Below are 23,395 nucleotides of genomic sequence, written 5' to 3' on the forward strand. Positions count from 1 at the left end.
TTTTCAAATTATTTTGAAGATCTATAGATAGATATGAAGAAAAATTTCAATCAAAAGATGGAAGATTTCAAATTGGAGCAGCATTCCAGTCTTTAGGAAACTTTTTGTATATATTTGTATGTTCTTTGTTAATAGGTTCAGTAACAGGTTGTTCCACTGCTATTATATCCTTTTTTTTTTTAATTTGAAATTAAAAATATTGTTAAATTAGAATATTGTATCCTTAACTATTTGATACTTGACAAAATTCACCCGTCTCTTTGAATTTCCATTATTGGAATCATGTTTGTTTGTTTTGATGTCTTATTGTACATTTCTTGTTGCTGAAGCTGCAGATCTCACAGGTAAAAAGAAATGTTTAGCTACATTTTTATTATAATTTATAACAAAATTTATTTTATTTTAGGCATTGTTGCAGTTTTATTCTGTGGAATTTGCCAAGCACATTATACATACAACAATTTATCAGTTGAATCTCGATCAAGAACAAAACAAGTAAGACTTTATATTTAAAAGTTTTATGGTACTTAAGAATTTGATTTTGATAAATGATCATATATTAATTAATTACTAATTATCATATATAATGCTAATAGTTTATGTATAATGATTATTTTACATAAGTTATGTTAAGTTTTATGTTATGGGGTTCCATCATTGTTTGTCCAACTTTCAGTGTTGAAAGATATCTTTACTTCAAATAAGTATGCTAAAAATACTTCAGTTATATTTTAAGGGAACAAATTACAAATTGACACATAATTCATGCTGTAAAAAAGACTTATTCAGATTGTAATTAAATAACTGCTTAATTTCTGCAGTGCAGTATTTTCCAAAAGAAGCAAAATACATTCAAAATTTTGACTATATTGAAGGATTTTTGCAACTTTTTGGAGTTTTTTCCCTTTATTTTAAAGTTAGAACATAATGAAAAAAGTGATGGTTTTAATAAAATGATTAATCTGTTTATGTAAATATTCTCATACATATATTTTTAACAACTCAAGTATATATTTTTCTTACAGTTATTTGAATTACTGAATTTCTTAGCTGAAAATTTCATCTTCACATATATTGGTGTATCTATATTTACATATCAGAAACATCATTGGGATGCAGCCTTTATAGTTGTAGCATTTGTATCCTTTTATAAATATTTCTAGATAATTTAAATCTTCATGTAATCTATTTTGATTTTTAATGTATTTATTTTATAATTTTTATGAACTGTCATTCTTTAATTAAGTATTAAGTTGGCCATTGCCATTGGTAGAGCTCTGCATGTATATCCACTATCATTTTTATTAAATTTGGGCAGACACAATAAAATTCCATATGCTTTTCAACATGTACTTTTCTTTTCTGGTAAATATGATTTTATACATATATAAATTTTTTAATTTATAAATTGATTATATTTCAGTTTTTAAAAGAGATGTTTAAAATTAATTTTTAAATTTAGGGCTTCGTGGTGCTATGGCATTTGCTTTAGCTATTCGAAACACCTTATCAGAACAGCGACACTTGATGCTAACCACAACATCTCTTATTGCCATTGTTACTGTTATAGTTTGTGGTGGATGTACAACACAACTTTTGACATGGCTTGGCATTCCGTAAATTTATTTTGAGTATATATTATTAGATAAATATTCATTTAATTTTGAATATAATATGAATTTTTTTTAAATTTTAGAGTTGGAGTTGAAGAAGAGCATGAACTACTACAGTTTGGAGGAATGAGAATGGTATGTAATGTTTGCATTTGAAGTTTCTTACTTCAGTCTGATTGAAACTACTGAAAATGTTCTATTTTTAAATTGAATTAAAACATTTTGAGTATTCATTGATATGCATATCTTTAGGTTCCTCAAGTTACTACACCTACTGAATTACGCAGTCCTCCTCCACCAATGGAAAATAAAACGCCTTATGAAAAAGCCTGGCTAGTTAGAAAGTGGTATAACTTTGATGTGCGGTATCCTTTGTAAATATATTTGTAGTATTAGTTTTTTGATGAATATCTGTAATATAAAAATTAAATTATTTAGTTGTTATAATTTAAGTAGAACTTAATTATTGCTGGATATTTATTTAATAAAAATAAAAAAAAATGCATTGTATCTGTGATTTTTATAGAAACGACATCCTTTAAAATTTTATAAAATTCAGTGTAAAAAAAAATAAAATAAAATTTTTCGTTTATTAATTTGGCTTTAAAAATGATTACAAATTAATCTGTTTATAGTCATTATGTAAAAATTTATTCTAGTCCTAGTATGACTTAGAATCAGTTAAATAACCTTAATTGACTTCAGATACATGAAGCCCTTATTAACTCACAGTAGACCAACATTAATGGATACATTGCCATCATGCTGCCTACCATTGGCTCGTCTTTTGACTAGTACAAAACAAATGTCGCAGGTATATTTTATATATATATATAAATTATTTGAAAAACACATACTTTCTAAAATTATAAAATTTTTACAGGAAGTTAATAGGAGGCAAGATGATGATTCCGATACTGATATATGTATAGATGAAAGTGAACTAACATACACTGATCACAATGGAACCAGAACACATCATCCACCCAGAGTAAGAGATTTTTTAAAATTAAAAATTGCACACATAATATTAGCTTTAAAAATGCAATAATTGAATTTAATATATTAATAATTAATAAATTTAATTTTGATTAAAAAGAAATTATTTTTATGCATGTAAGTTTTGATGCATAGAAGAGGAAATTTTTTTTTGTCTGTTGGTATGTAGCTGCAGTTCCCATTGCATGTGTTTTCTCTTGTTTTAAGGTGAATGATGATAGCGTGGACAGCCAAAATTTCATATGAAGAATATCTCAATGGTAGAATCTTCGTCACTTCTCCCTTATATGTACGTATCTTAAATACTAAATATCTGCACACTTCTACTATTTGAAATGGTTTTTTAAATATTTTTACCAACAATTTTGGCTCTCCTTTTTATGCTTGATTTTCATGTGTATATTTAAAGAAGCATGCAAGTCTCATATGTGTGTATGCAACAATGATTGAGTGCTTAATATATTTTTCTGGCTTCAATTTTTATGTTACATAAAATTTTAATCATAAAAAAGATTAAATTGCTTTTTATAAATTATTTTTTACTTACATATTTTATTGTTTAATTATGTATATTATACACAATATAAACTATTTTATTTCATAACTTAAAAATTTATAATATAAAATCAATTTTAAAATACTTTTCTTCTTAAAGAATAGATTATTGAACAAATTTAAGTTTACAAACATATATATGTGTGTGTGTATATGTAAATAGAATTTTCTGTTTTAGAACACTAACAAAAATACATGTATTAGATATTTAAACAGAAATTTATTTTGATACTATTCTATAGATAAACAATTTAATTAATGATGCATGGTTTAAAATTAAAGTTTATCTTATTTTTTTTCTTTCCTGAATAAAGGAAAAAATGTTTAGTTGTATTTATTTCTTGAAAACATCTTTAAGAATGAAAAATTATTTTATTGTAATGTTTTAATACATTTTTTTACTCATATAAGAGTAACAACTTATTGAGATGGAGCATTAGCAAAGCCTCTTCTATGTGGCTTACAGAATTCTGTTAGTTTTCACAATTTGATATTCCAATTTTGATAAAACTTTGCCATTTTCCATTAAATAGAATGAGGAAACCAAAAATGTAATAAAAAAGAGTTTTGAGATACAGTGGGGTAAAAGTGATAATATCCATGCTCCGTGATGTGATTCAACATGCCTAATGGAATTCAGAGACAAAAAAAAGCATTGCATGTGCCTAATGGATAAAGGGCATAAAAAATGATTAAAACACAAAAACAAACCAATTGGTGTTGTTTGTTTTGTTCATGGATCACCAACTCTAGCAGCAAGTGTAAGGATTGCCTGTTTTTTTCTGACTGCCTCAATTCTGTCATGATACAACAAAATTGCATGATGTTCTAGTATTACTTGAAATGAAATATATATACACTTACATATGATTAATGATAATGTTAATTAAATTTTCTTAAATATCTGAATTCAATGTGATGTGGCCCATGTGAATCTTACCAGTCGCTTTAATGGCCCATTGTTTAAATGAGTTTCACACATATATGTATATGTTATAATTTTTGAGAAATTCAATATTTGTTATATATTGTGGCATTAGTCATTATTACTAGTCATTATCTGTTATAGCATAAATTATTTGATAAAAGTTAATTCATAAACTTTAATTGTAATAGTTCAGCCACCTTCACCATCAGTTTACTAAAACAGTATCACACACCACTGGACACCAGAGGTTTTTTGAGGTGTGTGATACAACTTTAATCATACTAGCTATAATTTTTTGGTTCCATTAATAGTTTGATCCTGAAGATGGCTGCTTAGTCAGCCAAAAACATTTAATTAATAAAATATGATTCTTTTCAGTTAACGGGACATCAGAAGACTATTGTAAAGACTATTGAACTTAAAAATTTAGCCCACTTGACTGTTTGTTGAATACTTGATGTTATATAGTTGTAGGGAGTGTGAGGACTCACCCCCCACCTGGGTGCTGAGGTGTTAGCAACAGCTATATGTGAAGCATGTATCAATAGAATAGTAGACTGATACATGTTAAAAACTGTCCTTCTGAGATGAATATCACGCAAAGGGTCAACAATTCTGGGGGTAGTGCGAAACTTCTCATTCAAAGCTTGAATCTTACTCCTTGCTGTACATATTGGCCGGTGTCCTATTAACTGAAAAGTACCTAAAAATATTTTTACTGAAAAAGGCTAGAAGTATTTTCAGTTATAATTTTTGTTCCGAAAACAAAACAATCTGATCAGTTGAATATTCATTATGATATTACATATAGCAGTTAAATAATAATTTTTAAAAATATAGATTAATGGAATAATTCAAATAAACAACCCTGATGCAATGCANAGTAAGAAAAACAAATGAAAAATGCGAACTAATGTAACGTCGTATGGTGAGTTTTTGTTCGTATCGTGGAGCAAAAATACGTTCAAATTTCATGTCGTATCCTGAAAATTTCGTATGTTGGGGCGTTCGTAACCTGAGGTACCACTGTACCAGCTAATTTTTCAGAAAACAAATGTTTTCAGTATACTTCTAAGACCTGCTTTAGGTCACAAATTTCAAATAGATAGAATGCCCTACGTTTTGATGTTTGATATGTCAAATGTAGAAGAGCTCATAGATAATTTGAATTTAAAATCCTCTAAAATTGATCAATAAGATACATCCAAGAGTAAAAGTTGTAAAACAGTTTTCATGATGACATATTAATTAAACAGAACCTGCCACACTGGTTAAATGAACCTTTCCTCCTCAAAATTTATACATTGTCCCTGCTTCTCTGCTTTAAAAATCTCAAACATATTTAGTATCTTGAGTTCGTCCATGTTTACTATTGTTCTAATTAACGTAGCCTGTTGTAAATTAGGAATTTGGTTTAACTTCCTCTCCTGCATATATTGAGAGAACAGTGGTTTAAGCTGAAAAAAATTTTCTGAAGCATTTTAGCTAATTTTACTAAAAAGTTGTAGCAAAATTTTAGTAACTGTAGCTAACATTTCTCATCTGTGAGGCTGCCCAGAACAATACACAATACATTATTGTTTAAACACAAATACTGTACATTATTGCAGTGTACTGCACTACCATATAACCATAAATCTATTGTTACTACCCACAAGTATCATACATTATTGGACAATCCTTCTTGGTTTTGATTCACATCAGACAACAAATGCTAAATGAAAATCAAATTTCCATCTTTGGGGCCATTTATGGAGATGTTTAATCAGTTTCTGATATTTAAGAAAGACTGTTTAAGAAGACAGTTCAAATTTTTTTTGATTCGTTTTTTGAAACCGTGTTTTCGTATTTATTAACTATTGAACACAAGACTGTTGAATCAACTACAAGTTTTAGTGATAGAAACGGCAAATTCCATCTAGAAAAACGAAAATAACATATACAGTTCAACAAATAGATACTATAATCTATTGTATATGTTTCTTCTTATCAGTTGACTGATGAGGGGCTATACGCTTGAAACGTGTAAAAGTACCCATGTCAACTGAATAAAGAGGAAAAACGCCAAGTGTTTTAATAATAACACAGTCTTGTGTTCAATAGTTATCAAAGCTTTTTGTTAAACCTGACTGAGATCTGTGAAAAGGGTCAAAAATGTTCTTTTATAGAAATTAAAATGTTGCTGGAAAAAGTATTTAAGGTGTTGTTCAAGCTAAATTAGTTTCAGCCTATATACAGGGATGCACAACCTTTTCTGAAAAAGGGCCAGGTTTGGATTAAGTTTACTGAACAGGGGATCAGACCATTTTACCAACCGTCTTTTGTTGACAGAAGGAGTCTTAATTACTTTAGCTGACGGCAGTGTTGAAAATCATGGGATGTTTATGGCTTGATGTGGTTTGAAATAATTATTAAATCCAAAACTTTTTAGTGCAATCAGCTTCTTTTTAGTTGTCCAATTATTAATTTTCTTGGTCCAATGTAATAATTAAATATAATAAATTTAAAAAATGTTTTCTATTGTTAGTCAATGGAGAGACTTTGTTGTAAAAAATTGTTTGTTTACTCATTCAAGCTATTTCATCCAAATATGCTTGTAAACAAATGAACTAAAGTAGCTATATTTTCTGTTTTTTAGCTCTAATTTTTCTAATTTTTATGTTGATTGACTATTTAATAAACCATTAATGTTTTATCTTCATTTAGCTGTAAAATTTTTCCCGCAAAACTCACTTTGCTACATACTAGGCAAAAAAAATTTGTATCAAATTGAACTGATTTTTTTTAATCTGTTAGCTAGGTAAGTTTTTCTTTTCCCAAACAAGTTCCAAGTTTCTAAGTATAGAACTTTTTCCTTTCACAAAGTCATTAGCATCCAACTGTTTTATGACTTTCCCTGGAGTGAGAAGTGAGAGTGGTTGAAGTTCTTCTATTATATTATTTCTAGCTAACACACTTTCTGATTTAGATATAGAATATTTTAAGTCTACATAGTATTATAATGATTTTTAGAAGAATCAAATAGAATAAGTGATGTTAGAATGTCATTTCTGATGTTATCAGGAAGTTTCTATTTTGGCAGGAAATTTTCAATTTTATGCTTCGGAAAACTTGCTTATTTGTCTAAATAGCATCAAATAACATAAAAATAAGTGAAAATAGCACTGAAAAACAATAAAAATAACAATTATTTAGCATTCGTTTACATTCTAGATTCTGATTGGTATAGTCAAAGGGGGCATGGTTTTGGCGGCAATTTTTCCAGGCGTCAGATTCTTGGTTACTTTTATTGGATAAAGCCAAGTCTTTCAAGCCAGAAAGCACAAATCTGAGCTTAAAAGGAATGTAAGTAATAATTTTATCATCTAATTAAGTGGAAAAGATTCTCTATAGACTTAATATAGGAAGGGTTTGTTTCACTGCATTAAAGTAACAGGACCCACATCACAACAGAGCAAGTAATCCATAGATACACTTGAAAGAAGGGATTTGGCCTGTACCTTCCACAAACCGAATAAACATTGAAAGAGCTCTGGGCCACAGGTTGTGCATCCCTGCTATATAGAATTGTTTTTTAATGATCAAACGACTTTCCCATTATAACTAACTATTAAAGGTTTTTGTTATGATTCACAAATGATGCTGTAATGCGTTTCAAGTGCGTTTCATGCAATTCTAAGTAAAAATAATTGTTTATTCTAAATTTACTGCCATTTTGAGTTTTAAAAATTGATTTTTCAAGATGAATCAGTCTAGGCATTTAATTGATTCTTCTTTTCCTCAAATAAGTACATGCAATTGTACATTTAGGAAAACCTGGCTAGAGTGAATAAATTCAAACTTGGTTTACTCATGATGATGATGTTTGTTTGGCTTTTTGCACCATTTGTTGAACCTCATTTAGTATTAAATATGATGGAATTTAAGCATTTACGAGGCATGCTGATTGTGAGAAGCATTAAAAAAGAAATGTATTTTCTCATTACCTTCTCCCTTTCCCAGACATTGTGTCATCCAATGAAACAGTTTTCATAGATGGTGACTTTAGATGACACTGAGGATCGTAGGTTGCACCAGTTTTGCACCAATTTAAGGAAATTCTTAAGTCTATTTCTCCGTTGTGATCGTTAAGAAAATATTACACAGAAAACAGATTGAATATCACCTTTACTATCAACAACTGTTCGAGAATTATAGCAATTGAGTGTTAAATTAAATTAAACAACCTGTTGTTAAAGGAAGAGGAAGTTAATCGTTGAACAAGTAAATAGAAGGAATCATACAAGTCTCAAGCCTAATATGGTAATAGCAGCTCTGTTTAATGACAGTTTTACATCATCAACAGCTCACCTATGATCCAACACCTGCAAAATCAACCTTTGTCTCCAACAGCACTCGATCAGCGATGGATTTTCCCAGGCCAAACCCGAATATAAGGACGAAGCATCCGCACTTCAAGGCATTTATCCCAAAGAAGTAACTTCTCCCGAAGAAGATCTACTCACAATAGTCAGCGGGCATTGGCGGAAATATTGCAGATGCCAGAGGGACTCCACCCAAGACTCAACCTCATTATCTTCCAAGTGGACAGTGCAGCCATAGAAAGGACCGACTTGATCCACCATGCGACAAGGGAAGCAATGAGGACAAGGTTTGCTGCCCTAATGACGTCATATATTCCTCCGCTGACCTAGAGGATAACACACTCTCCGAGGTATTTTTGTTAGCCTATATGTAAACACTCTCTTGATCTACGTTGTTCTAAGTAGAATTGGTATCAGTAGAATCGCACACAAGCGACGTACTCTGTCATTTAATCGTTTGTAACTTTAGTTGTATATTCTGTAGTTATGTGTATGCTTAGATTTAGATCTATATTAAACTTTTGTTATGTGTTTTAACCTGGCTACCTGTCATTAATCGAATAACAGACACCCTATCGACTTACTCATTGCACTTCCCCACTTGACAAACGATTTATAGCCCTCCTATTTTAAAGCCATCCAGTGACGATATGAGTGGGTCTTGTGACTCGACAATTAGAGGGTCTTGTGACTTGACCCTAGCCCTTATTCTCACAACATGACGGGATAGGTTTTTTTAAGTAAAAGGGAATTAGCTGTAATTTGCTTTGAGGTAATTTTACAACATTAATTTTATCTGCAATAAGATTACAAATTTATTTGCTATTTCACAATAAAAGCATGCATATCTACATATAAATGGAGAAAGTTTCAAATTCTTTCAAAAGATTGATTCTGGATTTCCAAATCATTTTCCATTCTTAAGCTTGATGTTTATTAAGTAATTAATGTATTGTGCTCTTAATGTAAATCATTAATTTTTCTAAACTAAAATAATTTTAAAAAGTATTCAAAAGAATCTCAATCAGGAGAAATTTTGTTATTGTACTATTACTAATTAAAGCATATTTTTAACCACTTGGAAAATGTTAAGTTTTTTAGTGAAATTTGCCAAGAAAGTTGTCACTAAATCTAAATTCTTATAGCATTTTAGCAAAAAAACTAGTCACAGCTTAAACCTGCATTGGTTTGCCTCCCTTTATTTATATCAGCTCTGTGTTCAGTTAAGTGCTTTCTGAGTGATCTCCAGGTTGAACCTATATAGATGAAGTCTATGGAAGTTTTCATCCCTAAGAGGTATTTGATATATGGCCAGTGCTCTGCTGTAGTCAATCAGATCTTTATCATTTCTAAGGATTGCTTATTCTGAAACCATGTCTTTTATTTGTTTTTTCTGTCACAACTAGATGCATAGATAGACACTGGGCATCTTTGACATCACTCTTTATTCAGGAATATCTTGTGGGCTGATGAGAGGGGCATATGCCCAAAATGCATATCTGCCCACAAGATATTCCTGAATAAAGAGTGATGTCAAAGATGCCCAGTATCTATCTATGCACCTAGTTGTGACAGAAAAAACATCTCTAAGGAGTTTAAACACATCAGGATTATGTCTGTAAGATAATCTTATACCAACATGCAAAGCAATTTCTTTATATATATTATGCATGCAACTGTTGTAAGCCACAACCTTACTATGAGAAATTAATTCTCACCATATAGGATTATCAACTGGAGCATCTCTGGATGCACTGTCTAGTTGTATTCTATTAGTTTCCTCCCTATGTGCTAATTTATAGATCAAGTCTGATGTCCCTAAACTGTTTGCTTTTGCAAAAAGCAAACAGTTGTCCTTGCTTATGTGTGCAAAAACACATAAGCAAGGGCAACAACTATAACCTATATTAGACGAGGCCAGGTCTCCTACCCACAAATTGGAGCGAGCAGTACATGTCCTACTCAATACCCACTTACAGGGATACCAACTTAATATCATGAACTCTGTTGGATCTGTTATGCTGATGCATGCTAATGAGTAAGCCTTGGATTTCAAATCGTTATAACTCTATAGATTGGAACCATGTTTCTGTAACCTATGGGATTGGTTGATACAGAAAGTTTTTGAAAGCTTCGTTTAACGATGTAATTCAAATATGATGCATCAAAATTAAAAATATGTAAAATTTAAAACATATCCAAATAAATAAATAAATTGATTTCACGCAGATCATGACATAAATATCGTCCGTAATTTAAAATATCTTCAATGCACGTTTTAATCATTGGGATTTAATTCAAACATGGCGCGCCATGCTATGGAAAGCATATCGGTTTCTTTGAAATTAATAGCGACCCCTTTTTTAATTGCATGAACGTCATCATCATATTGATGACGACGTTCATGTTGATCTACAAAACGCTAAATTACTACACAAAGTATCGGATAAGGCACAACTCAATTACCTCGAGTTGCTGGAGATATATAAGGCAATTAAAAAAGGGGTTGCTATTAATTTCAAAGAAACCAATACGCTTTCCGTAGCATGGCGTGCCATGTTTGAATTAAATCCCAATGATTAAAACACGCATTGAAGATATTTTAAATTACGGACGATATTTATGTCATGATCTGCGTGAAATCAATTATTTATTTATTCGGATATGTTTTAAATTTTACATATTTTTAATTTTGACGCATCATATTCGAATTACATCATTAAATGGAGCTTTCAAAAACATTCTGTTCTACTAGCCATTAGTTCGATATCATTAATACCTGATGATGTCTATTACATATAGACGAAAACGTTCGTAAAAAGAATTTTTCTGCTGGATTATGATACAGAAAGTTACTATACAAGAATGTCATCAACAAATTTTAGAGTTATCTCATTTGCTTTGTTCCATCTTCTGTTTCCAATTGGCTATCACCATCTATCTACAAAGAAGAGGGGATCCCATGGATAGCTCATTGTCTGGGAACCTATGTGAAATGGTTATACTACAATTGGAAACATTAAGTATTCTGTCTATTTGAAATTTGCGACCTGAAGCAGGTCTTAGTAACTGAAAACATTTGTTTTTTTCTGAAAAATTAGCTGGGTGAATATCACGGTAGGGAGTTTTTACATTGAATTATCTTTAATTATTAAAAATAAAATTCAGATAATTAGGATAAAATAAAAGTTGTAAGAGTACTCAAAAATTGTCTTTTCTTTCATTATGATTAATTTCAAACTTAAATATTTATATTTAGAATGAATTATTATTCACTTTCTGCAGCAGTAACTAATATTATAACTATTAATATACAGTGCAGACCCTATTTATGAGAATTCAATATAGCAAGCTATTTTATACACACACACATACACACAAACTTTTTATTAACTTTGTTTGTCCAGATAAAATATGTAACTCAATTTTTCACCCACTTCACAATGAAATGCTAAACCAAGAAGAATTTTGATAATTCAGTGTATAAAACTAAATATAGGAAAAAGGTGTATAAAGATTTTAAAGAAATACTTTATTTACATAAATGCACTAAAAAGTAAAAATAAATTTTTATTTTTTTTTTCAGCTTTCACAGTATTCACACATATTACATAATTTTGATTAAAGGTAGTCAGTTAGTATGCCATTTTGTTTAAATTTAATAATTGGAAATAAATGAATTTAGACTGATCTGTAAGAAGCATTGACCTGGACTGAGACTTGAACCTGTAACTTCTTATTATGCATACAGCAGACTGTCTACCTTTACTCCTAGTTACATAATATTTATGTAGTTCATTAGCTAAGTTCTAGTCCAGTAGTTAATCTGGTTGTATCATGTGATCACTTCTCTTGTTTTATATTAATTCCTTTTATACTAGTGAACCTTACCAACAATATAATTTCATTTATTGGACTGCAATTTTCAAATTGCAGACCTATAGATCCCATTGTTGTCTATCTGTCTTTTTTAAATCTTGAGACAGAATTAGATAGATGAAAACCAAGGCCAGATATGGAAAGCTTAGGGGCTGGAGACCCTGATTATCCTTAAACAAACTTTTGGTCTGGATTGGAAGACATCTGATTTTTTAAATTAAAAATTGTAGCCCAGCATGGTGACAATATCACAATAAATAATTGTTTATTTTATTTAGAATCATTGACTGAAAAGTGTATAAAAACATTTTAATGTGGTTTAGGGAATATAAATAGAATGACTAAGTTGTGTCAGAACATAGGTACAAAATTTGGTCTTAAGAAATAATAGATAGGGACAAGCTTTTCTGTGAAAGATTGTTCAGGAATGAGATATGCTTATAAATGGGGAACACACTGTAATAGTAAATCAAAAACATTAGCAAAATATTATAAAATTGTTTTAAAACTTTATGAAACAAATTGAAAATAAAAATAATTTTTTACAGTAAATTAATTGTGGAAAAGATATAGTTTGGTAAAAATAAAAACTATAGCAAATATAAAAATAAAGCTTTGATGGAGAAAATTAACTACTGATATAAAATTTTATATAATTTTCATATTCAATTTCAATATTCAATTTTCACTATAAGTAGAGATGTAACTGATACCAATCTGATACATTGGCATATTGGAATGTTCCTGATGTATTGGTTTGTAAAACAAAGCAATATTCTGATTTTTTAATATACATCCTGCATATTGTTTTACCATGGCATGCTTTTTAACGTGGTAATGGACCTACTGTATTATGGTAGGCAGTGTCCTTTCCACATATGATTTACTACCAATGGCCACCTAATGTATAGTTTTATTGATTTTGGAAAGTACTAACTTTGTCTGCCCAGTGAGTCACCTATTTTCCAGGAAACCAGTGGGAAGACTAAACCAGCCACTTGGCAATTTTGTAACAATTTTTTCAATCTGGCAATTTTTCTATAGTATTATAAATTGAGCCTTATTCAAATGTTTTTCTAAAATCAGGGTTGGAGTTGGGAAAACTAGACAATTACAATTTTCTAGGATCCAGATATAAAAGGAACTTGTAAATCAATTTGTAAACTTTTATTTCTGTAAAAACATATTGTAAAAAAAACAAACAATAACAACTTACACAAATAAAAATAATTTGTAGTCTTCCTTGTCATCCTTTTCACAATCACAGAAAACATTATCCACATTGGTGGAGTTGACTTTCCTTATAGGCTACTTCCCTGCCTATAGCTATGCAAATCAAGTAAAAGTTCTGTGACTCAGATATTTTCCGTAAAATTTTCATAATGTAAAAAAACTTCTAAAAACCTACAAGGGGAAGTAGCTTATAAGGAAAGGTCAACTCTGCCAATGTGGATCATGTTTTCTTCTATTGTCAAAAAGACAACAAGGAAGACTACAAGAATATTTTTTGTAAGTATTTTATTGTTTGTTTTTTTTTTTATTTTTAAACATATTTTACAATATGTTTAAAAATAATTTTGTTCTGGTGTTTTTTTTTCTTTGTTTACTACCCATTTAAATTCAAATATAAGGTGAATATTCTCTAAACCATTGAGCTGTTAGGCTTTCATTATTACCAATACCCATAGATATGGACAGAAGCAATTATCAGTATTGGATTGTATCAGATTGGTTAAAAAATTATTAGTGTCGTATCGGTCAAATTCAGTTTTGTATCATCTCTATTTAATAACCTTCAATACTAAGANATGAAAAATAATTATATCATTTGATTTCAAGATATTTTGTATATCTTAAAAATAATTAATTTTATCCTGGGAAACCATTCACTTTTATCCCGGAATCCTGGGACAAGCAAAAGACCGGGAAATGAGAAACCCTTCTTTGGCCATTGCAACAAGTCTTGTGTATATGTACTTGTCAATATGACAACATTCAGTCTTATTGTACAAATGACATCTAGCAAGAGATATTCTAGCATTGGTAGCCCTGGTTTTTCAGTGCTCTGGAGTCAGCTTATGCACTTTTCACCTTTTTTCTTATTTGAAGGTGCAAGTCTTTGTGAATGATGGTGTTAATGTGGTTTGAGAAATCCTTCTATGCTTAGTAACTTCATTTTGGACAATAGGGTTAGATCCCACTACCTATTTCTTCACCTTTTGTGATGGTTGGCTTGGTATAGGCTGTTCAAAGGCTTTGTTTAGAAGTGAACACTTTTACTGTTTGAGCTTTACATTTCTTGCTTTTGCATTTGATTATTCAAATAACAAAGAAATGTTGATTCCAGATTATTTTTTTTAGCTCTATTATGCAGAGTTGAAAATCCTTGTTTAGAAAGACATTTGAATATTGTTTTCTGATGGCCTTGCACAGCAATTTTAGAAGACTGAATGGTGAAAATTTGTAAACAAACTATTCTTCATTAAAAATTTTATACGCTATGGTAGCTACTTCCCAAGCAGCAAACTTTTTCTATAGTAACAAACTACAGTAGAGTCTCAAACTCAGCCTAATGTGGACCGAAGGTTGGCCGAGTTTGTGAAAATGCCGGGTTATCGGGAATGGGGTTAAAAAAAATAAGTATGAGTGTTTCCTCAGAAAATACTGTACTGTACTTGTATGTATTATTTACTTGAGAATACAACAGAGAATAAACTGCCCAAATACCCTTAAACAAAGGAAAAGTACGTCCTTTATGAAGGCATAGAGCCTTTACTACATGAAAATGAAAATTAATTAATTAATGAATACACTGTACAGTAATTTACCTGATATGACAGACCTCAGAAAAATATTTTATGAGGCATAAAGCTGTCTATAATGAAAATTAATTAAGGATTTTTTGCCCTGCCAGGATGTGGCCGAGTTATCCAGACTGCCGGGTTATCGAGTGCCGAGTTTTCGCGACTCTACTGTACCAACAATTATGTTATGTGGAAAGTGTAAAATTTATAAATTATAACTATGTTTGAGTGATTCTGGTAACCCTCTGTATATGACATAGTATGTATAAAATTAACTATTAAAAAGTTTGATTAATTAGACTATTTAAATAATAAATGCTTATATAAATATGATAGTTGTACTTTAATTAAAATTTAATATTATTTAACAACTCATTTCAGTTCTTTAATGTATGCCTTCTTGCAATTAATGCCTCATCTGGAATTTTCATTTAATGATTGTTTATATTTTGGTGCCATTATATCTGCTACAGATCCAGGTTTGGATTTTTACTAAATTCTCAATAACAATATAAAATCATTTGTCAGTAAAATTTTTTTATAGAATAGGTAGAAATTGTTGTAGTAATTCAGTTTTTTATTAAAACAATTAACTACAGTCGACCTTCCTATAATATCATAGATACGTTCCATTCTTTAGGAATCCGATTTCTTACGAGTCCTTCCAATCACAGCCCTACACGTGTGAAGTTTACGGACTACGGCTGATTGAAAAGTTTTCTTCCATAAAATTAATCGATTCTAGACTAATCCGACTCAACATTTCCAAAATATGTATATATTTTTTGGAAATAATCCGTATAAACTATGCTATAAGCAAAAAATTGTAGGATTACTTACTGAGTGGGCACCATTCGACATCGCCATTGCTCAAGCTTGTTTCCGTCACGGAACAGCTCAGCAAACCGCGGCCGCGATTTCTGATGTTATTTTTCTGCGAAAACTTCGTTGAACTATGGAGACATCATTAATATAAATAATTTTAATNAACAGAAATTTATTTTGATACTATTCTATAGATAAACAATTTAATTAATGATGCATGGTTTAAAATTAAAGTTTATCTTATTTTTTTTCTTTCCTGAATAAAGGAAAAAATGTTTAGTTGTATTTATTTCTTGAAAACATCTTTAAGAATGAAAAATTATTTTATTGTAATGTTTTAATACATTTTTTTTACTCATATAAGAGTAACAACTTATTGAGATGGAGCATTAGCAAAGCCTCTTCTATGTGGCTTACAGAATTCTGTTAGTTTTCACAATTTGATATTCCAATTTTGATAAAACTTTGCCATTTTCCATTAAATAGAATGAGGAAACCAAAAATGTAATAAAAAAGAGTTTTGAGATACAGTGGGGTAAAAGTGATAATATCCATGCTCCGTGATGTGATTCAACATGCCTAATGGAATTCAGAGACAAAAAAAAGCATTGCATGTGCCTAATGGATAAAGGGCATAAAAAATGATTAAAACACAAAAACAAACCAATTGGTGTTGTTTGTTTTGTTCATGGATCACCAACTCTAGCAGCAAGTGTAAGGATTGCCTGTTTTTTTCTGACTGCCTCAATTCTGTCATGATACAACAAAATTGCATGATGTTCTAGTATTACTTGAAATGAAATATATATACACTTACATATGATTAATGATAATGTTAATTAAATTTTCTTAAATATCTGAATTCAATGTGATGTGGCCCATGTGAATCTTACCAGTCGCTTTAATGGCCCATTGTTTAAATGAGTTTCACACATATATGTATATGTTATAATTTTTGAGAAATTCAATATTTGTTATATATTGTGGCATTAGTCATTATTACTAGTCATTATCTGTTATAGCATAAATTATTTGATAAAAGTTAATTCATAAACTTTAATTGTAATAGTTCAGCCACCTTCACCATCAGTTTACTAAAACAGTATCACACACCACTGGACACCAGAGGTTTTTTGAGGTGTGTGATACAACTTTAATCATACTAGCTATAATTTTTTGGTTCCATTAATAGTTTGATCCTGAAGATGGCTGCTTAGTCAGCCAAAAACATTTAATTAATAAAATATGATTCTTTTCAGTTAACGGGACATCAGAAGACTATTGTAAAGACTATTGAACTTAAAAATTTAGCCCACTTGACTGTTTGTTGAATACTTGATGTTATATAGTTGTAGGGAGTGTGAGGACTCACCCCCCACCTGGGTGCTGAGGTGTTAGCAACAGCTATATGTGAAGCATGTATCAATAGAATAGTAGACTGATACATGTTAAAAACTGTCCTTCTGAGATGAATATCACGCAAAGGGTCAACAATTCTGGGGGTAGTGCGAAACTTCTCATTTAAAGCTTGAATCTTACTCCTTGCTGTACATATTGGCCGGTGTCCTATTAACTGAAAAGTACCTAAAAATATTTTTACTGAAAAAGGCTAGAAGTATTTTCAGTTATAATTTTTGTTCCGAAAACAAAACAATCTGATCAGTTGAATATTCATTATGATATTACATATAGCAGTTAAATAATAATTTTTAAAAATATAGATTAATGGAATAATTCAAATAAACAACCCTGATGCAATGCAACAACACACCAACCACTTCCATAAATCATCAGGCTATAATTTGGAATAAATAATTATAAATAATAAATGAATTTGGCACTAGAGTGCCTTGTGTGAATGCTCCTCAGTCGGCACTGTAATGGCCGATGATGGCTGTAGCTTAATGTTAAATATACTGGAAGAGGAAATCGGACCAAAGGTCCGGGTAGCATAACTGGGAACACATTCACATGGTAAACAAAAGTTGCAGGTTTGAGTCCCACTTCAGGCCGATTCTTTTTTTTCCAGTTTAATCTAAATTATTTAATTAAGTATTATAATTATTAATTTTAATGAGATGACACCTAACACCTCCCTCTAGTGCCAAATTCATTTATTATTTATAATTATTTATTTCAAATTATAGCCCAATGATTTATGACAGTGGTTGGTGTGTTGTAGGAATATATTTTTTTTCCTTTTAATGTATATTATAAATTATACAATCAATTTTAAGGGCTTAAAGCAAGAACATGTTAACTCATTTGATAAAATTGCCAGGACAATAATTGTAAAATTAATAAAACAATTTGACTATACACTAAAAAATTTTTCTTTTGTCCTGGAAGTTTCTGTAATGTTTTGCATACAGAGGTGGATGAGCAGACTCTAATAAAAGGTCAACTCCACTGTAAGACTGTTATTTTCCTGAGGTGTGAGAAAGGACAAAGAAAGAAATACTCTTTATTGTATAGTCTTAAATTGTTTTATTAATTTGCATAAAATTATACATTATTTTCATAAAGACGACATTATGTTTTATTAATGTTAACTCATGTTTTTCAAGTTTTGAGAAAACAGATGTTAGTCTCCAACTTCTCATGAGATAATGAGGGGATAAAGAAACCTAATTCTGCTGCACAAACTTATGTGAGGGTCATATTTTTATTTATGTAGGTCACAATATGATTGTCATAATAATGTTGTGTGATTATTGCATTTTGTGATGACTTGAGTAAGTTAGCATATTCTTGCCCTTTGCAGTAACTGTCATAAGCAAATGAACTTCCTGTTAACTAAAACGAACACATTAAATGCAAAAGAACACCAATGCTACTTATTTTTTTCACATGTTGTACAATTCATTAACTTGTGAATAATATTAAAACTTAAATACATTCCTGCCTCCTTTCAAAGTTGTTTTCTGAGGGTTCTGTAGCTTCTTGTCAATGGATTTATTTATTTTTAACTTTGGCAGTAGTGTAGGTGCTGAACAACAATGAATCTTTCAAGCCTTACTTACAAGATTTACTTTTCTTCCATTCTTCTGTCTCATTAATATACATACAAGGTGCGTTCCATAAGTAATGCAACCAAATTCATAAAAAATCATTTATTGAACAGTCTTACAATTAGTCAAAAATCTTCGAAATAGCACCCTCCTGCATCAATACACTTGTGAAGGTGATGTTTCCAGGCCTGGAAGGCCTCCAGAATGTCCTTTAGAGTTGATGTAACATAAACCTTGATGTTTTCAATCATGTCCCAATGGCCCCTTTTAAGCAAGGAAACAAAAAAAAGTTGGTGGCAGCCAGGTCAGGACTGTAAGGTTGCTGCGGAACCTGGCCAGGAAATCATTGACAATGAAGGCGCTGTGGCTTGGTACATTGTTGTGATGAAGTTTCCATGTGTCCTTGATGTCACTTCGGTAATGCGCAACCCTCCTTTTCAGTCTTTTGAGCACTTCCAAGTAGAAAGCTGCATTTACAGTGGTTCCGGCAAGTATGAATTTGTAATAGATAATGCTTCCAACATCAAAGAAGACAATGAGCATGGTTTTGATCCTGGACTTGCTCATGCGTGCCTTCTTGGGGGGGTTACTTGTGCCATCAGAAAACTTGTGATTTGGACAAGCAATCACTCCCAAAGGCCTGTTGAATTAATGTTTCGGTGTAACACAAAATTTGATAGTGTAAGATTGCTCCACAAAATGATCCATTGCGCTGTGTTACATTAACTCAAGACAGGGTTCACAGGAATGAATGTCCTCACCCACTGGCAGCTTGGAAGCAAATGAGATCAAGCAAGTTTTGAAGCTAACACCCCATGCCACCTAGCATAGCATGTTAAACTAGATACCGTGTATCATCGCGTCATGAAAAAATTGGTTGCATTACTTATGGAACGCACCTTGTATTTCATATATATATTTCAAATTATACCTCTAAAATCTACTATGGGTCCTATTTTGTTTTTGGTTTATATGAAAGACCATCAGATTCATTTTGGCATTTTGATATAACTTAACATTTCCATAAATAATGTAATAATAACGACTAATGGCATTTTCTTAAATTCTATGAATAGTGTACAGGATGCTATCAATCTTGCTTGTAAGCATTTTTAATGGAATGAATTTCTAAAGAAAAATCCATCATATAAATCTTCCAAATATGTGTTGCCTTATATATAAATTACTCTTTTCTGGATTTTAATTTCTTTCCATTCAATTGTTTTAAATATTGATTCTTATAGAAATCATTTAAAATACATTATTTAATATTTTGATCTGAAAACTGGAAAAATTTTAAAGTGTTTTACTCAATAAAATTTAATAATATATGATAACATATCTGGTATCAATTGATTTCATTATTGAAGCTAAATGATATAATGCCTATTGCAGTAAAAAAAATTCTAGATTGCTACACCAGTATGAATAATTTTGATTGATTGGAATTATATGATGGTCTAATGCTAAATTATGAATTTAGTCTGCTGTTCAGTTGACTACAGAATACACTAAAATGAATTTTCATATTTTTTTGGAAGGATTTTTACCTCATAATAAGGAAAAATTTAATGTTAGAAATGCATAATGATTATTAATGGACTCTTCTTATGTTCTTCAAAATTATTTATTCCAACACTTTATGTAGAACAGTTAAGAACCCAAAGCTATAATCTTATTCTGATGCTTCCAGAATATAATTAAAATTTTGTCAGGAGTTGCAATGATTTTCTCAGAAATGTGCATTTCAGAAAACTCTAGGTCTGCATAATATGCATTACTTTGTTAAACTGACAATTGTTTGTTTTTTCAGAAATTTCAACAATAATCCTGTAAGTCTTTATATAGGAACTTTCAATGTAAAATTTGTATTTGAATTTTTCTTGCTAAAATGGAATGAATGACAAATTTTATGTTTATGAAACTTTTGTGAAATGATTTTTACATAAAATAGTAAATCATTTTTATTTGGTTTACAGAATAATTCTGCAATTGAAGGTGATCTCGGTCTCACGGAAAACATATCCACAGTTTCCACCACAAGAATATATATACCTGGACCTTGTGGCGATGCTGTATAGAATCACTTTTCATAACTTGGTCAAAAGTATATTTGATATTCAAAATTAAAGAATGAATATGCAGAATTTCTGCAAGTGAAATTCAGGATATCTTTTATTAATATTTGTATATAATGTTAAAACTTTTATTTAAAATTTTAGTTTTTGTTAAAAGATTCTTTTTTATTTGAGTGGATAAATTAACTAGTCAAGAGATGAAAATATAGGCTGGAAAATAATAATTTTATGTTAATTAGGTTTGAATTTTATTGAAATATATTATGGCATTTATTTTTGTGATCTTAAAATAACATTCCATTGGTACCAAATGCTTTCAGAATTATACTTTTAAACTTTATTTAAAAGTGAGCAAATCTCAATTTTTCTATTAATCCTTTTGTAAATGCAAATTTGAATACAACAAATTTTATTGCCAAAATATAACTTTTTCACTAAACAAGAAATCAAAATATGAAAATTAGAATAAAGTCAGTGCAGGTAGACTAAATTACGTCAACTGAAATTTAACGGCATTTTCACAGACCAAATAATGATTTGTAATATTCCTAATGTATTCATTGAGATACCAAATTTAATTGTCAAAAGCTATAGATAAGGATTTATTATGTATAGAAGTGCATTTATTTTATAAATCTTGACTTTAGGATAGATTTCATGCACTATAAAAAATATTACAAGTATAATTTTGATATTTATGAATAATAAACACTTTCTAGCTGATTTTCATCTCTTATTTGTATCAGAGAACTAGTTTTTATGATTTTTCATGCCTTTTAGATAAAATTTCCATTTTTTATTTTCACTTAAAAGGCATGGGACTTTCATTTTCATTGTGAATAGACAATACTTATAGGCTAAATTATAGGCATTGTCTGTTTAAATTTTTCTAATAATGGTATCATATTGATACTTTTGTTAAAAAAATTATTAAACTCATTTATCGATATTTTTTGCAACGTTTGTGAAGAGGTGCAAGTTTTGAATTGCAAAAGTAAGGAGTCAATGCATCCGTCTTGTATATTGGCACTTGTACAGAAATGAGTGATAAATTTAAATCTTTAATATATAAATTTGAGAATTTAAAGTACTTGTACAGTATACGATTGTTCATTTGTTTCAAAGGTTTAAAAGAATTAAATTTTTTTTTCATTAATGTAAATTAAAACTTGTATATTTTGAAATATAAGAAAAATGTGGGAAATCTAGTCAAATAATAACCTCCCATAAGTTTAAAATTTATTTAGTAAATGTTTTATTTTTGTCCTAATACTCTTCTAATGTAATCTTTATATCTGGAAAATTTATTTATTTAAAGTAGCCTGAATATATGCATTAAGTTTAACATGTGGATTTTAAGAATTTTATAACTTCGTATCTAGATATTACTAGTTGTATATTATAGAGAGACATTTTACAACAGGTTATTTCAATCTCGTGTCTTTGTTTAATGTAAAATTTCTTATTTAAATATATTTTTTTTAAAACATTCCAGTTGCTACAAATTAAGATAACTTACTTTTTCATAATTTACACATGGCAAATATGCTACTGGATTTAATTCATTTCTGTTTTAGAGATTAATTTAGAGTTTAGACTAATTTAAAGATCAGTATTATTAAAAACATGTATGTTTCAGCAGCATAATAAATATATTAGAGGTTTTTCTTGTGATGTGTCAAATCAATATTTTATATGTATTGCATAGAAAGAAAGTATTAGTCATCAGAAGATTGAGTTATCTGGCAAAATTTAATTTGAAAATCCAAACAATAAGTTAGTATGATTTATACAGTTTGTTTAAAACCAGGAAATTACTCTTTCTGTGCTGTATAGTTTATTACAGATTATCAAATATGTCAAATATTGTCATTTAGCAAATATATTTAAACCAAACAAAAATTTGTATGATGCATTATGCTGCACTTTGTATATAAAAAGATATATAGTAAGTTATATATACTTAGTCACATTGTCTTTCATATATTTCGTCACTGTTCACTGTACCAAATAACAGTTGCTGTTGTATTAAAAGAATTTTCAATGTTTGCATCTGTGTGTGTAATTTCTTTAAAATATATCAATTAATTAATACTTAAGAAATTTCATTTTATTAAGATTCTTTAAGAAGCAAAGAGGAATGAGCATGTTTCAAGTCAGCAGTGACTTTAAACATTGGCCCGTGGCCGGGAATAATATAATCTGCCATATCTAAAATACGCTGTCTATTTATTAGTTGGAGCTTGGGATTTTCACTTCCTGCTATCTCTCTCCATAAAGATGGCTCTTGAATATCTTCCTTTCTTTCAAACAAATCACCTATCAAAATATTGAAAATA

General features: G+C 29.8%; 2 protein-coding genes across 3 annotated transcripts in view; one reads left to right on the forward strand and one right to left on the reverse strand.

Annotated features, from left to right (window-relative positions):
* Positions 1-23,106, forward strand: LOC111642392 (sodium/hydrogen exchanger 7-like). 2 transcript variants are annotated; one of them, XM_023388743.1, is made up of 12 exons: positions 1-164; positions 239-344; positions 407-495; positions 1,026-1,139; positions 1,254-1,365; positions 1,463-1,616; positions 1,697-1,748; positions 1,866-1,978; positions 2,319-2,427; positions 2,497-2,604; positions 2,820-2,901; positions 20,958-23,106. In XM_023388743.1, the coding sequence occupies exons 2-11, from the start codon at positions 299-301 to the stop codon at positions 2,856-2,858; spliced, it is 936 nt and encodes a 311-aa protein (XP_023244511.1). In that variant the 5' UTR covers positions 1-164; positions 239-298; the 3' UTR covers positions 2,859-2,901; positions 20,958-23,106. The 2 variants fall into 2 exon arrangements, with proteins under 2 accessions (XP_023244511.1, XP_023244510.1); XM_023388742.1 differs by lacking the exon at positions 2,820-2,901.
* LOC111642393 (metallo-beta-lactamase domain-containing protein 1-like) overlaps positions 23,048-23,395 on the reverse strand; it is a 7,833-nt gene continuing 7,485 nt past the window's right edge. The window contains exon 4 of the mRNA XM_023388744.1: positions 23,048-23,375. Coding sequence (XP_023244512.1) covers positions 23,170-23,375 — 206 coding nt within the window. The 3' untranslated portion in view covers positions 23,048-23,169. The remainder of the gene's footprint in view (positions 23,376-23,395) is intronic.

This window comes from Centruroides sculpturatus, unplaced genomic scaffold, assembly GCF_000671375.1.
Source record: "Centruroides sculpturatus isolate CEXI.00-Female unplaced genomic scaffold, Cexi_2.0 scaffold1510, whole genome shotgun sequence".
Classification (NCBI taxonomy): Eukaryota; Metazoa; Arthropoda; class Arachnida; order Scorpiones; family Buthidae; genus Centruroides; species Centruroides sculpturatus.

Excerpts from the sequence above, each read along its gene's own strand:
- LOC111642392 (XM_023388742.1), top strand. The coding sequence starts at position 299 with ATGTCTTATTGTACATTTCTTGTTGCTGAAGCTGCAGATCTCACAG. Across the intron at positions 1,366-1,462 it reads ACATGTACTTTTCTTTTCTG|GGCTTCGTGGTGCTATGGCA; the intron begins GTAAATATGATT and ends TTTTAAATTTAG. Across the intron at positions 1,749-1,865 it reads AGTTTGGAGGAATGAGAATG|GTTCCTCAAGTTACTACACC; the intron begins GTATGTAATGTT and ends GCATATCTTTAG.